Source organism: Arthrobotrys flagrans (genome assembly GCF_004000055.1).
Source record: "Arthrobotrys flagrans strain CBS H-5679 chromosome Unknown unitig_9, whole genome shotgun sequence".
Lineage (NCBI taxonomy): Eukaryota > Fungi > Ascomycota > Orbiliomycetes > Orbiliales > Orbiliaceae > Arthrobotrys > Arthrobotrys flagrans.
Window position 1 is genome coordinate 2,626,180 of NW_027137551.1, and position 13,276 is coordinate 2,639,455.

At 47.0% G+C, this 13,276-nt stretch overlaps 4 protein-coding genes across 4 annotated transcripts; 1 reads left to right on the top strand and 3 right to left on the bottom strand.

Annotated features, from left to right (window-relative positions):
• Window positions 1-2,173: 2,173 nt before the first annotated feature.
• On the bottom strand, window positions 2,174-4,098 carry DFL_006120 (uncharacterized protein; the record flags this gene model as incomplete). Its single annotated transcript, XM_067635488.1, has 5 exons — window positions 2,174-2,204; window positions 2,282-3,055; window positions 3,115-3,369; window positions 3,447-3,695; window positions 3,770-4,098. 5 exons carry the CDS (start codon window positions 4,096-4,098, stop codon window positions 2,174-2,176), a joined length of 1,638 nt encoding a protein of 545 aa, XP_067489912.1.
• A 1,089-nt stretch (window positions 4,099-5,187) lies between these two features.
• DFL_006121 (mitochondrial 37S ribosomal protein uS11m) lies at window positions 5,188-5,955 on the top strand (the record flags this gene model as incomplete). The annotated part of the gene is made up of 1 exon (XM_067635489.1): window positions 5,188-5,955. The coding sequence occupies one exon, from the start codon at window positions 5,188-5,190 to the stop codon at window positions 5,953-5,955; it is 768 nt and encodes a 255-aa protein (XP_067489913.1).
• Window positions 5,956-7,299: 1,344 nt separating this feature from the next.
• DFL_006122 (uncharacterized protein) lies at window positions 7,300-9,519 on the bottom strand (the record flags this gene model as incomplete). The annotated part of the gene is made up of 1 exon (XM_067635490.1): window positions 7,300-9,519. One exon carries the CDS (start codon window positions 9,517-9,519, stop codon window positions 7,300-7,302), a length of 2,220 nt encoding a protein of 739 aa, XP_067489914.1.
• Window positions 9,520-12,012: 2,493 nt separating this feature from the next.
• DFL_006123 (uncharacterized protein) lies at window positions 12,013-13,042 on the bottom strand (the record flags this gene model as incomplete). Its single annotated transcript, XM_067635491.1, has 2 exons — window positions 12,013-12,921; window positions 12,995-13,042. The coding sequence occupies 2 exons, from the start codon at window positions 13,040-13,042 to the stop codon at window positions 12,013-12,015; spliced, it is 957 nt and encodes a 318-aa protein (XP_067489915.1).
• Window positions 13,043-13,276: the final 234 nt, after the last annotated feature.

Here is a 13,276-nt window from a genome sequence, read left to right on the forward strand (position 1 = left end):
AGGGTATGTATGTCCCTGACCGGCCAGGAGGCGAATATATGACTTTAGAGTGTAAAAAGTTCCAGAAGCCTTGCTGGCACCAAAGTATATTCTCTCTCCAGGCCCGGATGTCAGGGGAAGCTTAAGTTTAAGGAACCCTTTTTTCTTGCAAAGTTATAAAAAAAAAGACCGACTAAACTTACCAGAAAACCTCAAGTCCAGTTTTCCATTGGGGTGGGTCGTAAAAAAATGTATCACGATAGAATATCTTGATATAATATCCTAGGAGCGTGCGTGTTGTTGGAGAATTCGAACGAGCCAACCAGTTAGAATTCGAGGTTACACTGCATTACCCACCTTCGAATTCACGAGGCCAAGATGTTTGGATGTAACCAGAGGCGGGTCCACGCCCACAAGTGCGGCTTGCGTAAGCTATCGTCTGCTAGCTAGGTTTCGTCGTATCCGGGTATTCGATTAAGATTTTGAAAACAACCTGAGGGTCTTAGGTAATTGTGGCATATTGTAACCGATTATACAGGTCGCGGGTTGAGAATATCTCGAATAACGGATACCAAGAAGCCCAAGACACCAAGAGGATATAATGCAATGCCAGGAAATGCTTGAACAATCGGGGAGAAATCAAAATGGACGCACGAAGACGAGGCGTATTTAACATAATAACAAAATCCAGAGCCTGGTACCCCCCAATTGACCAAATGTCAACATGCAGAAAAATCCTCAGCTTACTTCCCAAAAGCATGCATGATAAAACAGGAGAAGAAAAAAGGCTCAAGGGTTTGGGTATCAGCCCAAACGTGAACCGCAGGCCGTCTAACCAAAAGCAAATGGGACATCCTACAAACGCCTTTCGAAGGCAAGATATCATAGGTCGGATTATTTGTCCTGCTCATACTAGCGGTCGATCAGAGTGAGACTCCTATCAAATTTGTCTACGGGTATGCAACCCTTCCAACGGAACTTGAGGCGAAGTCTGGTATGACACAGCCTCTCAAAAGCATAGAGACGAACGTCAAATCAAGCCGCGAACTGAATCTACAGCCGGGTATATCATTCTGAATGGGCGGTAACCTAGCATCTGGAAAGATCCATAAACAGTGCATGTGGGTATGGGCAGTAGCCTAGTAATTACTCTGTACTCGCAGTACGTATACTGCTGTGCAGTATCAGTCTAGAACGCTACCTCAGAAGAAGCTGGAACCAAGAATGAACATCCTCGATGCACTCAACCTTCCCGACAACGGAACGGAGTGCTCTATTTGAGACCCGCGCACTCCGTAGTTAGGCGAGGACAGAGATATCTCTTGTTACCAGGGTCTGCAGAACTGTGCAGATCTCGGCTTAAACTATGTTTGCAAGGCTGTCGGTACCCTTCACTAATAGGCAACTTCATAAATATCATATGCCGTATTGGGTCTTTATATATATATAAATCTCTCGCAGGTAAAGTCATAAATATCATCATGGAAGAAATGGTCTCGTTCGAACGAGACACTTGGTCTAGTAACTCGTATAATCATAGCTACACTACTTTGCTACTTAAGTAGCTGCTCATATTGCAACTCTCCAAATCTGTGACTCCGTGTGATGGCTACACCTAATAACCTTCGGCCTATAGATTGGTTCTGTGCTGTAGTATGACTTAAGACTCGCTTCGTCCCGACCCATGCCCCACGATCCCGCCTCAAATTTACTATTACCAGACAACATCCTGCCAGGGACAAGGGAAATGGGGGAGACCCAAAGAGAGAAATATAAAACAAGAATGCAAAAGACCAAATGTACAGCGAATGGTAGGCAACTAGCTAGGTTTGGGAAAACTGGTAATATCCGATATTCAATATCAGATTCTGTATGAGACGTAAAGAAAAGATATGCATGCTACATACACTTGGAATGAAAACATCATATCTTGAGGGGGTAAGAAGGTGAGAAGTTAGTGGCAGCCATGAAATGGAAATGATTGTCTCCTGCTAGGAAGAAGGCAGCAGTCCTCCGTTCTCTTCGGTGAATCATTATGGTATGAAGAGGTTAGTAGAGGGCGGGGATAAAGAAACTCGCTTATTATGAAAAAGAAAGCCTGAACCGAAAAATACCAACCAAAAGGACCTGAGAGGAACAAACACCATTGCAAAGGGCACACGGCAAAGCGGTTTCGAAACAAAACAATAAAGGATTAGAATCCACCATGACGATTGAGTTGATCGCTAAACAGAGTGCGCAAAGAAACGTGTTAGTTAAACTTGATCGCCCTGAAATGCGGGGGGAGGAAGTTGTGACGTACAAACGCTTGTAAGTGTACCCGATGAAAGGCAATCCGGTTTCCTCTCCGGGGCCAGGAGGTTGGAGGCTTCCTTGTGCTTGGGCGGCGCGCATGGCAGCCACGGCGGGAGCGTCAGGCACGTTTTCGAGATCATCAGTTGGAAAGTACGTAGTATCGGTCATGCTCTTCAGCTGGGGCTTGAAAGGTGCGACGATATTGCGGAGGGTGTTCCAATCGACCCCGTTGAAGAACGGGTGACGTTTTATCTCCTCGGCTCCGTGGCGTCCAAGACGCTTATCCGCAGAAGTGATCAAGGATCGGATGAGATCTTCCGCTTCTGGAGAAAGGTGGATTTCCTCTGGGAAGTAGAGACTCTCTTGCCAGTTGACGATTTTGCGATATGTTTCATGCGCTTCCTCAGCACAGAATGGAGGCCATCCTATGAGGCACTCGAACATAATAGTTCCAAGGGACCACCAATCGCACTCCTGTCCGTATCCTTGGTGGATGAATATTTCCGGCGCAATGTAGTCGGGAGTACCAACGGTGGAATAGGCCATAACACGACGGGACTTACGCCACGTGTTGACTTGATTCCTGTTAGAAATCGTCAGGTGGATAGCGTCGATCATAACGCTATTCCTATCCCGTGGCGCGGAAGGAGCTTGGGCCTTCTCCAACAACTTCTGGTAGTACGCCTGGTCGTGGGTTTTATGGAAACCCGTTGATAATCCGAAGTCTGATAGTTTGATATGACCATTTATATCAATCAAAATATTGTCCGGCTTGATATCTCTAAATAAAGCGCAATGGATTAGATCCTATTCTGGAATAAAGAGAGGGAATAAGCTTACCTGTGAATGAAGCCCAATTTGTGAACCGCTTCGATAGCAAGTACGCATTCTGCCATGTAGAATCTGGTGACATCTTCGCTGAAAACTTCGTACTTGATAAGCATAGTCATCAAGTCACCGCCAGGAAGAAACTCCATGATGAGATACAGGTAGATAGAGTCCTGGAAGCTGTAGAAGAGATTGACAACCCAGGGGCTATCAGATTCAGCGAGAACATCTCGCTCGGCCTTGACGTGGGCCAGTTGATCTTTCTTACTGTTAGGTACATATTCGTTAGCTACTAGACTTTTGAAGAGTCGGTCTCTGTTACTCGACGACACCGGGATACTTACAACATCTCACTTTTCAAGAGAGTCTTCATCGCATAGATCCTACCGTTGTCCTTCTTCTGAACCAAGCGAACTTCACCAAATGCGCCTTTACCAATGACCTTAATCGTATGGAAGTCGTCAGCGGTCATCCTCGTGCGTCTCAACCTGAGGAAGTTAGACTCCTGAGAGCCGAAGTTGACGCGCTGCATGTTCTTTCTTTCTTCGGACATTCTGGGTTCGTTGCTGATTCGAGTTTCCAGTTCTTGGCGCCTGCATTCGGGCTGTTATTAGTATAGATGCAACAAAAATGTAAATTGGAAAGAGGGATTGATAATAATACGGACCTGACGTTTCTTTCCAAGGCATGCTGGACATTTTGCTTGTAGAAGAGTTCAATCTTCAACTTGCAGGCAGTCGCACGCTCCCTAGTAATCGGTGCGTAGGTAGTAGGATCTCTCTGGATTGAATAGTCTTCTTCGAACTTATTGCTACCAAGACTACCAGCAGTTCGGGGGCGTTGTTGAGGGTTGTTGCCACCATTGGATGGATTGGGAAGAGCGGAACCAAAGCCACCTGGTGAGCTTGCTTGGGCGAACCCTTGCTGCTGGGGAGTCTGAGGAGCACCAGGTTGCTGTTGGTAGTACTGGTTGGGCTGATTTTGATAGGGATTCATGATGAAAGAGTTGACTATTGTAAAAATTGGGAATAAGGTAAAAAGGTAAAGGTAACGGGAGCCTGGATGGAAGCTTGGAAGGGAGCTTGGAAGGGAGCTTAGCTTGGGAAGAAAGGAAGAGAAGGGAGCTAAAAGAAAGAAGGAAAGGAGCGAAGGTATCGGCTAATGAGCTCGAAAGGGGTTCGTGAACGCTGCGGCGGGAGGAGAGGAGAAGCGTGGAGGTTAGGAGAGAAGGTGATGATGAGGACGAGGATAATGGTGGTGGTGATGCCGCTGCAGATGGTGAGGTGGAGGAGAAGGTAAGGCGAGGGTGGAGGAGAGGGAAAGGAAGGTTGCGAGGTTGTTTGTCGGTTGCTGTGGAGGTGAAAGCCGTTGCAGGACGACGGAGGAGGTTATGGAGTTGGGAGGCGTCAACGCGGGACAGGCGATAGCAACGTTGGTGCAGAGCTGTCGACAACACAACCACCACTTCATTCATTCATCAACATCAAACACCATAGGTGAGTATGTACATAATATATTACACAATCTACAGTATATGGTGGCTAATTGTAGTGTCATTGATACCCACTAGGAGGCTGCCAGCTGCTGTCCTGCTCTGTGAATCTAAGTAGCTACTAAGCTAGTTGAGCATGCAAGAGCTCTATCCATTCCGTGCAATACAATAGCCAATTGATGGCCGCGGAATATTAATATCATCATTATCACTATCGACTAGCGTTATTCCTGCCTGCCTGCCTGCAGAAGAATAATTCATTGTTGATTAAATTGCAAACTTCTATGCACGTTTGCATCTACACCTGAACCGGGGCCCTGTGCACTGAGCTGTGGCGGGAGGCTCAAGCACCCAAAGAAGCTCCAAACCAAACCGAACCGACCAATCAAACGCGCAGGACCATCACTGATGCCCAATTTTTTTCCAACATACAAAAACCGACTTCAAAAACACAATTTCGAAGACGACAATTCATATCAAGAGGAGGGGAGAGGGTAAATCACAACCGGTGGAGGAACGTATCGTCCCGCCACCGTATTTACATCGCATTCCAAGTTCCCCCTCGCGGCAGAAACTCTTTCATACCCACAACAATGGCTAGTTCAAAGTCCCTACCGCTCCTCTTACGGTCCGCTCGAGCGACACCCTTCTCGATATCATCCACCATATGCCCCTCCTGTCGCTCCTCTCTAGCCTCCCGCCTTGCCCTTCCTTCGGTATCTTCACGGCGTCACTATGCAGACGATAAATCTTTCAAAAGTGGGAACCTTATGGACATCTTTAATAGTTCTCGAGCCTCAGCTCCAACACCGGCACCCATAGAACCATCCTCCATCATCCCAGGCCGTCAATCTTCCGGCCTAATCTTCGGAGAAGCCAAAAATGCTACAGGTCCTTCCCGCCTGGGGCGGGGTACCTACCGCGACGTCATGTCAAACCCGGAACTCGTGGATGGCCCTAGATACCCGCAAGGAGCCACAATTCTGGACCCATGGGGTCAATTATTCCATCTCCACGTTTATTCAACAAAACATAACACCCATATCACATTCACCGATCCCAAAAGGAATGCTATAATTTCTTCTTCGACTGGTATATTAGGATTTAGAAAGGCTGGTAGACATTCTTACGATGCTGCATATCAACTCGCTGCACATGTCTTTCAGAAAATCGAAGATAAGGGATTAATACCGAAGAAAGTGGAGGTTGTACTCAGAGGTTTTGGTGTAGGGAGGGAAGCCGTCACAAAGGCTCTACTAGGAAAGGAAGGGAGATACATCAAGGATGTGGTGGTGAGGGTCACAGATGCCACTAGAACCAAGTTCGGTGGTACCAGGAGTAAGAACAAGAGGAGGTTGTAGTTGTACTGCCATCTACTTAGTCAAGCCCTCGTGTTTTACAAACCATCCCTTTGTATATTTTCAAGAGTCCGGGAGCAGGATGCAGGAGCGATAGCAGCGTATTATATTGTACATATATTTATATACCACCCCCACAATGCGCGGTAATTCCTCCCCCGCATTCCTTTCCTTTCCCGTTCCACAATTCTTTCACATCATCGGCGTTCGCTTCAATCCCTAGAGGTTAGTGGCTTCTATACGCTTGTTCGACACGGCCTGTTTTGTATTTTATTTTTGTGTGTGTATCTACATTTCATATATGGACGTGTGAATTTTTCCATCCCAGAGAAGGAGACATAAGATATCTGAAACACCCGCCGTATGCAAGAGATACTTCTCACGCCTGCCAGATCTGTGTGTACGTGTCTCGTAAACTTAACAGCCGTATGGCACATGCTTTCCCGCGACTGTTACACCGCTGAAACACGAGAGGGGACGGACGCGGACGGCTAATTATGGATATTTTTTCAACCCTTTGAACAGCCGTACAACTGCTTAACTTATTTTTTTCCCCGTGATATTTGAGGGTACTGAGGTCAGGCATTGTGCGTGTGCATGCAGAAACAAGATTGGTGCATGGGTGGATGGGTAAGAAGCATACAAAATTTATAATAAATGCTTAAGTATTAATTAAAGGAGAGAACTTCGAATAATGCCCAAAGGATATCGCGATGGCCATGTTTGGTTTGCATTAATATACGCCCGTCAGGCAGGCAGGGAAACGCCCACTATCGCTATCGCTGTCAGCTAGTACTATGGTAGGTATTAACAATTGTACAAAAAAGGAGACCAGACGCAAGAGAGTGTGGGAGAGTATAGGAAATAGAGATAAAGAAATTATGGTACCAGAGAGTGTCGCCTGTAAAGGAAAAGGAATAGTTGGTATTATCTACAATCGGTAGAGCGTTTTTTAGTGAGAGAAAGAAGGAAAAGACAAGGAAATGCTATGATACAGCATTAAAAAAGAAAAAAAGAAGAAAAAATATCCTGAAAAATATAAATCGGTAGAAGAAAGGCGATAAATCGAGTACAATGCAAAACCGGATACCTCTTTCAAGGAATCCGTAGGGTATCGTACAAAGAAATTGAAAAAGAAAGAAAAAAATATGAAAAAGAAAGAAAGAGAGAAATATGAAAAAGAAAGCTAGATAAAAAAATACATCGCTGATCGGGCTATAGATGGGGAAATGTCAGAAGGGATGAGTGAAATAGTAACATCCTCCTACCCTGTACCAAACAGTAAAAAAATACAGTAAAGGGAAAACCACAACCAACTATGAGAAAATCCGAAATAACAATGACTCCTTAATCCCTGACGAACCAGCCGAGTCCTTGGTCGCCTCTCGGTGCGGCGGTCGTATTGCTCTGCCTATCATTCCCAAAAAAACCAAAACTATCCGTTCTGTTGAAGTTGCTATTGGGTGGTTGCAGTATACCATTGTCGCCATCTGCTTCGCTATATACGCTGCTCTCGACCCTGGCTTGCTCCGGCTGGCTAATATTTAGATTGTGCTTCGACTGTGCGTGAGCAACCTTCTTGGCGAAATCCGGATGGCTCAGAGCCTCGCCGAAGAAGTTTATCGACGAAGCTCCTGCTGAACTGACGGATATTTGCGAGCCTGCAGATCGTTCAAAAAGCCCTGGTGCCCTTGGCGGTTCGAATCCTAGGTATCCCGAGTCTCCCTGTGGCGGCGAGTTATCCCTCATGACATCACCAAAAGTAGGAGTTGGTAGGTCTGAAGAAAACACGGCTGAATGTGATGCGTAGCTTGATCGAACATATCCAATCGATGGATACGATTGCCTTCGCTCGTCGTGGTCGTCAGGGAACTCGGATATCGAATACGATGATCTTGAAGCGTCACTTGGGTTTCTCTGCAGTCCAGCGCCATTTTGTACCAGGTTTGTAGTAGAATTGCCTGAGAAATACCTGCTCCATCCGGATCCGCGCTGCGTGGGTTGCATTTCAAGATTCGTGCCAGCGGCGGGGCCAAGGACAGCGCCACGTGGGAGGTCGACATGAGGGAATTCCAACTCTCCCTTCATGCTGCGTTCGCGGAAGCTCTTCTGTCTGCGGCCGAATACTGTGCTCTTGGTGCCTCCAGCTTCTTTCATGAATGATGCCCCTCTATCCTTGAACGACATGCCCGAGTCCCGACGGCCAGGAGCAGGCATACCCCCTCCCATACCTCTTGACTGCGGCCCTTCTTCGTCGCCAGTTTTTTCCGCAAGTCCAGCAGCCTTCATCTTTTTCCTCTTGCAGCGAAGAATAATATATGCAGTCCCAAGAATCAATGCCACCAAAAGCACTACACCAAGAATGATAAACAAGAGCTGGGTGCTAGTCTTTAACCCTTGCGGCTCACCCTCCGCAGTGCTAGATTCAGTAGCAGAAGACAAACCTGCAGTACCAGTGGCTGTTGCAGCAAATGTCGCAGCGGTAGTCAAAGCGGCAGTACTTGATGCAGTTTGCGAACTCGACACTGCTGTCGACGTCTCCCGGCTCTTAGCACTTAATGTAATGTTTTCGTCCAAAACCTTTTGCGTCCCCAAAAGGGAAGCCGCACTAACCCATCCTCCCTCCTTGTAATCGAAGATAGAGAGCGGGTCATTGTCGGAACCACCTCCACTGATAACGACATATTGGTTGTTAGAAGTAATGGCGAAGTCTCGGCGGGTTTCCTTGGGGGCGAGTGTGGCGTTGTAAGAGGGCCAGTTAGCGGATGTCAGAGTATGATCTCTGGACCTCAGCCTGGCAGGGGTGACGGTAGGGGCGGTGGCGTTGTACAAAGGTACGAGTTCAACGTTTGCAGGGCTTTGGCTGAAATCGAATGTGAGGAGCATCTTGGAACCATCATCACCTCCAACGACGGTTCCGGCAGCAGAGCCAACGGGTAATGGAGCAGCCAGAGTACTGGGGAGATCCTTCCAGCCTTCAATGCTTGAGTAGCTGAAGACATGGGTATTAGCTGGATCACCTCCAGAGATGATGGCCGTATGAGCATTGAGGGTTTGGACAACGGGAAATATCAGAGGCGGTGCAAGTCCAGGCGGTAGCGAGGAAACCATCATGTCGTTAACATTAATCAAAAAGGCCATCGAACTCGGTTGGTAGTCTTCCGAATACCAGTTCCCGGCATAGACAAATATCTGTTTCGATTCCTCCAAGAAGGCAGCGCCATGGTGTGTCAAGTTGAAAAGAGTCTTATCCTGTAGTTGTTGGTTTTCCCACTTCTTCTGCGCAAAGCTGTATTTTTGAAGACCTTTATACTCTGGGTTCTCTGTCTCCGTCTCCGGCGCGACATCGCCTCCAACAATAAAGAGAGCTTCGTCTGCGGTTCCAATGCCCGCATGTACGCATACTGAGCCTTTGGTCGGTACCTGCTTTCCCTTGATTTCTGTCCATTTACCACCAGATTTCAATGGTATGCTGAAGAACCCATTTTCGGTATAAGCGTAGAGTGTATTGTCGACAATGGTTGTGCAGTGTCGCCCAAGTGGGCTTGGAGGTTTAGGTACTGACATCGAGTCCGATCAATAGGTCGCTTCGCTTTTCAATTAATCAAGATGGCGATCCGAGAAGAGACGTCAAATATTCGGGCTATTTTTGCGAAAGCGACGGTGTATTCCTTCAAAATGAGTGCTCTTACGCCGTCATAGTCCCAAACAAATTCGTCGGAGTCAATTTCAAGTCGTCTGCGAGAAAAAGGAAAGGATAGTTTAAGTCGTTAGATCTAGAGGTAGATAAGTTTGTTAGTATGGGTTGGTCCAACGGACACATCTGTTGTAACGTTGTAACGCTATAGATAGATATCAGAAACATCAGCATACATTTCAAGAATTCCTCCAAAAACCCGTGGCTTCTTTTTAAACACCGATATAAAACAGATATACAAAAATATTTTATCGTCGAAATATGTCGCAGAATGGAACTCCTCCAGATATTCTTGACCCTCTTTTGTTGCAGTTGGGGTATTTTTGATTGCGAAGAAAGATATCCTGATCTCTCAGTATGAATAGATGGAAACGAGTGTGGCGGTTCGAGTACAGTAAAGAAAAACCGAATTGCGAACTATCCTCCCAGAGTGAATTGCAATACGAGAAAAAAACGAGTCGTGAATTTCTGAAATCCGGAAGGAACGCCGTTATTCTTTTCGAGGGTCTCCTTGTGTATCCGTTCGAAATGAACCGGCGGACTGTCGACCAAAAAGGGATGAATAGAAAAGATATGTTGCTCTCCTGCGGTGCTGGAAAATACCAAAGTCGAGATTGTGGTATCTGCCTTAGAAAAACAATAAGCCCTTGCGGGAACGAGGAGAAAGAGGTTTGAAATGAAAAAAAAAATGCGAAAGTCGGAACTGTCAAAAAAGGATCGAAAGGAAAATTATCAGTGCATAACAAGCAAGGAAAGGAGGAGTGCGTCTGCAAGACGAGAATAACCAGCCGCGAGAAAGAAGGGGCCGAAAAGTAGAGTCTTGGTCAATTTGGGAAGGGTCTTGCCCACTGTGTCAGAACCGTCTCCGCTATTAATCGACCCCCCTAACAGAGAACTAGTGCAGTTGTACCTAATTTCTCTCAACCGTCCTACCATGCCATGAGGTAATCCACATCCTCTGGGCCCTTGATGCATATAAGCTGAGCAGAAGTCGGTTATTTTTAAGGAGAGCGGTACAGCTGCTGCGGAGCAACATTTCTCTTGTTCTTGTCGCAGTCTTCCGAGCGTCGACCCTCCCTCCCTCATTCCTTTGTCACGATACTAGCCAACCCGCCAATTTCTCGGTGCGCTGGGTGGTCCATCGAAATGAAGAGCTGAGGGCCGGGTTCAACGAACAAAGACATTGCTATTCAAAGACATGAAATTGGTTTTTGCAGCTCCCAACTTCCAACAGCTCGGTCCTCTGGGCCTTCATTCGTCGGGCAGGCTCTTCCATCGAAAACAATCTCGACGCCTCTTGGCCTATCAAGGGCCAGATTGCCCCTCTTAGCATGGAGTTTTGCGCTTGCTCGCTTGAGAAATCTAACCCCTTTTCGGCCGTTGCACACAGCCAAGAGGCTGACGGCCTAAGAGCAGGGGTCTCCGACCTGTTCCTGCAGTTCGCCTGCAAGTAAGCCACCGCTTTTCTTTGGCCCTCATTCTTTCCTGCACGGAAGGTTTAAGCATGGCTGTGGCCAGGGATGGCCTAGCTGAAACGGGCTCATGCAGCCAATCCTGATGGAACTGTAGTGGGGCAGGGAGAATAACCCTTGGCAGCTGTTGAGCAAGGTTGACCAATCGTATCATGCTGGTGTCACCAGCCAGGCGCACCTCTCTCGATGCTAGTCGCATTGGTTCGGAACAAAAATCGAAAACGTGTCGGCCGTCGATGTGTGTTTTTCCCATTTTGGTCCCACAGTTATATCTCGTGAGATGGTTCGGTGTTGAGGCATCTCCGTTGGCAGACGATGCCCAGGCTTTTTTTTCTTTCTTTCTCCTCTCCGCCTCTTTTTCTTCCTTTTGCGGCTCGAGTTCGGATACTGCCTTGAAAAAGGATGTGGTAGTGCATCACACCTGCAATTAACCATCCTTGTCGGGCAGGGTCCTCTGAAAGACGTGATTGAATCGCCAACAACAACATAAGCGCCTCCAGCACTTGAGAATTCAGTTTATCGATGGCTACCTGGTATTCGTGTCAGATTCGAGACGTTTAAGACGTTACCACTTCATCCGGACAGTAGGCCCGTTGAGATAAGCGCTTTTCGTTCTATCAGAATTTAACAGAATCCGTTGGCACTGGTTCTCCATAATTGGGGAAGCCGAAGATGCGATCCTCCATAATTTCAAGGAGACCAGGGGTTCCACATGGACGCCTCCTCGAAAATTCTCAGTCACCACTGACGTAGCCGCACAACCACAATCACTCGCCTTATCGAACAATTTGGTCAAGACCGATCTTCTTTGCATAAACGCTAAGTCAAAATGCAAACGTTGCATATAAATGGACTGGTATCATGATATCGGGTGACAAACAAACTCGTTACTCATATTCTTCGTCGGTTCGTATTCCGAGTCTTTCTTGATTTGAAGGCAACTCCCTCTTCTGCTGGCTCCACTGGAGTTGGAGTCTCGTTCTCGCTAGGTTCCTGTTTCATAACAGAATTCTCTAACTGATCTTCCCCTTTGGCCTGATCTGTGTTCCGACTTTGCGAATCCACATCATCCTTCTCTTCTGTAGAGGGAACCTGAGCAGAGGTTTTCGCAATTGCTTCGTCATCCTCTTCTTCTTTTGGTCCATTTTTAGCGCCTCTTTTTTTAAACATGATCCCTTCAAGACCCGCTACAGGAGTCTGAACCGGGTATTCAACTGTTGGCATCGTCTGTTTCGACTTGCCCCTCTTCTTGAACGTAATCTCGCCAATATTATCCGATGCCACTGCATCCCCGGGATATTCCAACGTGCGCATCGTAAAGTTTTTTGTCTCGGTTTCCTCCTCATCCTCATCTTCAACATCCCCGATTTTTCTTCGCTTGGCTCGTTTTGACTCTTCGTCTTCCGGGTCTTCAGGTGTAGCAGGTCTTTCAATGACCCGAACAGTCTCCCAATCTCCAGCCATCGCATGTTCCTTCCTATAGCTCTCCGGCATAGCCACTCCTAACGCAGCTAACTCGTCTAGATGTTTCTTCTTTTGTTCCTCAGACCTAAAAGAACTTGTCTTTGCCGGTTTTTTCTCAACCAAATCCGCTGCCCGTCTAGCTAAAGGTTTCGGTACATAGCCCGGATTGTCTAGGTTGTTCAATCTTTCAGCTTCGCGTTTTGTGTTTTCCGCGGCGACAGCTTCCTTCTCTTTGTTTCTGTGCAGCTCACGCAAGAATCTTTGGAGGGCGTGCTGGTGTTTCGGGGATGCCTCGTGGTCCTTTCGTGATAAAGGCGTGTCCTTTACGAACATTTTCTATAAAAAAATCCCATGTTAGCGAACTTGTAGGCCAAGGTACGTTACGCGATAGCTTCAGAGGTGAACTTACACAGCGATCGCACCAGTACCGCTTCGTTGACACCCAGTATTCCGACATCTTGGCAGTATTGTATCCGTGTAATCTTTTTGATGCTGGCCGATTGCGGAAGGGGGTTATGTTTGGTGGGAGTCGACGCCCTGTGATTGATGTTGATGGGGATGAGTCGAAAATTCTCGAAATTCAATGATGCAGGATTTAAGAATGCGAAGGCCTTGGCGTTTTTCGCATTATAAAACCAACATTAACAAGGCTCGCACTAATATCGATATCAATTCTAAGAAGCATCCAACC